Here is a 2,004-nt window from a genome sequence, read left to right as displayed (position 1 = left end):
CCTTTATGAAGTATCAATGCATCATCTCTAGCTACAAATTGAGCAAATGAGCGAACAACATCATGCATGTTGCAGAGATATTGACCAATACCATATGGAACTGGCTCTATAAGGTTCCTTAGTATTAGCTGCCTATAGTACTGATGTCCCAATTCTTCTAATCCATCTGGGTTTCCGTGTACAAACCCTTCACTGATCCACATCCCGACAATCACATCTGATGGTAAAACTATAGGTATGTGGGAGAAGTGCAGAAAGCATTGCCTCAAACAAGAGGGTAAGTCCTCATAGCTAAGACATATTGCATAATTTAGCTCTTCTGACATTTGAGATACTGACCATAAATCGTCGTTTAGAACCTTTTGCCAAGCACGTTGATTTTTCTCCCTCTGGCATAATAGCCCTCCCACCACCTTTACAGCAAGTGGCAGACCATCACACTTTTCTATAATCTGCAAGCCAATATCCTTTAGAATCTCAATCTCGGGTTCACCTTTTTCTGTTGTGACTACCTGCAAGGAGTTGAAATATATAGTTATCTTTTGCAAAAAAAGGTAATATATAGTTAATAACAAACACATACTGCATTAGCAGTGTCTACTGCCACTGTTTTGTTCGCACAGTTGCTAGATCGTTGAGATATACTAACAAGTGATATCTTGGTCTTAGCTGCATATGCATGTTGTAATCATAAACTATACAGTTTTTCAAATAAGTTGCTAACTTCACATAATGTATCACATGTGCATGGTCGACTGTTACACATATGAGTGAATAAATCTAACAGTAAATTGAAGGAAGCATCGAAAGTTTAATGTGTTGAACATAACAAGCCCATTGTTCACAAGCATCAGTTTGTGCACTGCCCATTCACAACAAATTAGCACTAGTACATGTTATAGTATTTATCAAAGAGTGGTTGACAAAGAATGGAAATGGATTTAGGATATTAAGCAAGTTAATCTGCATGGAAGTAAACCAATCTAGATTATTAAATATTAAGTGTAGTAAGAGGTTACTGCTAGTAAGTATGTATGCTGACCTGCTTCTTGAGCAATGACCATGCATCTTTAGCACCTAATTTGTCAACATGGTGATAGTGCACAACTTTCATGCATAGGGCAACCGTGTCATGTCTTGTGGTGATAAGGACTCTGCTGCCGGGGCCGCCGTAGCTAAAGGGAGCCTTCAGTAATTTGTCCCATGCATCGACACCCCACATGTCATCTAGTACAAGAAAGAACTTCTTGTCCCTGATGGCGTTATTGAGAGCACCGACAAGTAGGTCTCTGTCTCGGGCTCCTCCACCTCCAGGTAGGTCTCCACCAACAGCGATGATAGCCTTATTCAATAGCTCAATATCATTGAAATCTTGGGTGATGCTAAGCCATATATTCTTAGTGAACTTGCCTTTGATACTGTCATCATTGAAGACCTTCTTGCTGAGGGTGGTCTTCCCAATCCCACCGGCACCAACAATGGCCACCACCATGAAGCGATCTCTCTTGTCACTAGCAGCTTCCCTTGTAAGCACCTCCACAAGTGCCCTCGTGTCCTCCTCAATCTTATCACCAACTGCACCTGACCGCTCCATCAGTGAATCAGTTTTGCGACCAGTTGCATGATATCCAGTCATCTTTCGGTCTTGGTAGGCTTCTAGCTTGATGAAATTGAAACTGCTGCCCCTCTTGCAAATATCATCCAAATTTTGGTTGAGCATCTTGATGCGGGTGCCGATGTCATGGGCGTGCAGGGGATTCCGCATGCAAACGAGCAGAGGGTTAAGGCACCCCCTGTCCTTGGTTTGACCTTGCTCCATGGCCTTGAGCTGACATAGGTCGACGATGTCAGTGGCCAGGTACATGGCACGCTTCAGTTCCCCCACCCACCCACGCACACTCTCATCGGTGATGTTCCTCCTATCAGCATCAGCAAGGAAATTCTTGAGGTCCCCAAGCTTGATGCTCAGGTCTTTGATCCCGTCGGACACGCCGATTAGCATGG

The 2,004-nt window shown here is 43.4% G+C and overlaps 1 protein-coding gene across 1 annotated transcript in view; it reads right to left on the bottom strand.

The window, feature by feature from the left end:
- The window catches only part of LOC123094104 (probable disease resistance protein At1g58602), an 8,516-nt gene extending 6,514 nt beyond the window's left edge, over window positions 1-2,002 (bottom strand). Inside the window, exons 1-2 of the mRNA XM_044516177.1 lie at window positions 1,043-2,002; window positions 6-512 (exon numbers count right to left, since the gene is read on the bottom strand). Coding sequence (XP_044372112.1) covers window positions 6-512; window positions 1,043-2,002 — 1,467 coding nt within the window. The remainder of the gene's footprint in view (window positions 1-5; window positions 513-1,042) is intronic.
- Window positions 2,003-2,004: the final 2 nt, after the last annotated feature.

The sequence above is a fragment of the Triticum aestivum genome, chromosome 4B, assembly GCF_018294505.1.
Source record: "Triticum aestivum cultivar Chinese Spring chromosome 4B, IWGSC CS RefSeq v2.1, whole genome shotgun sequence".
NCBI lineage: Eukaryota > Viridiplantae > Streptophyta > Magnoliopsida > Poales > Poaceae > Triticum > Triticum aestivum.
The sequence above is the reverse complement of the archived record's forward strand: the minus strand, read 5'-3'. Positions and strand labels throughout refer to the sequence as shown.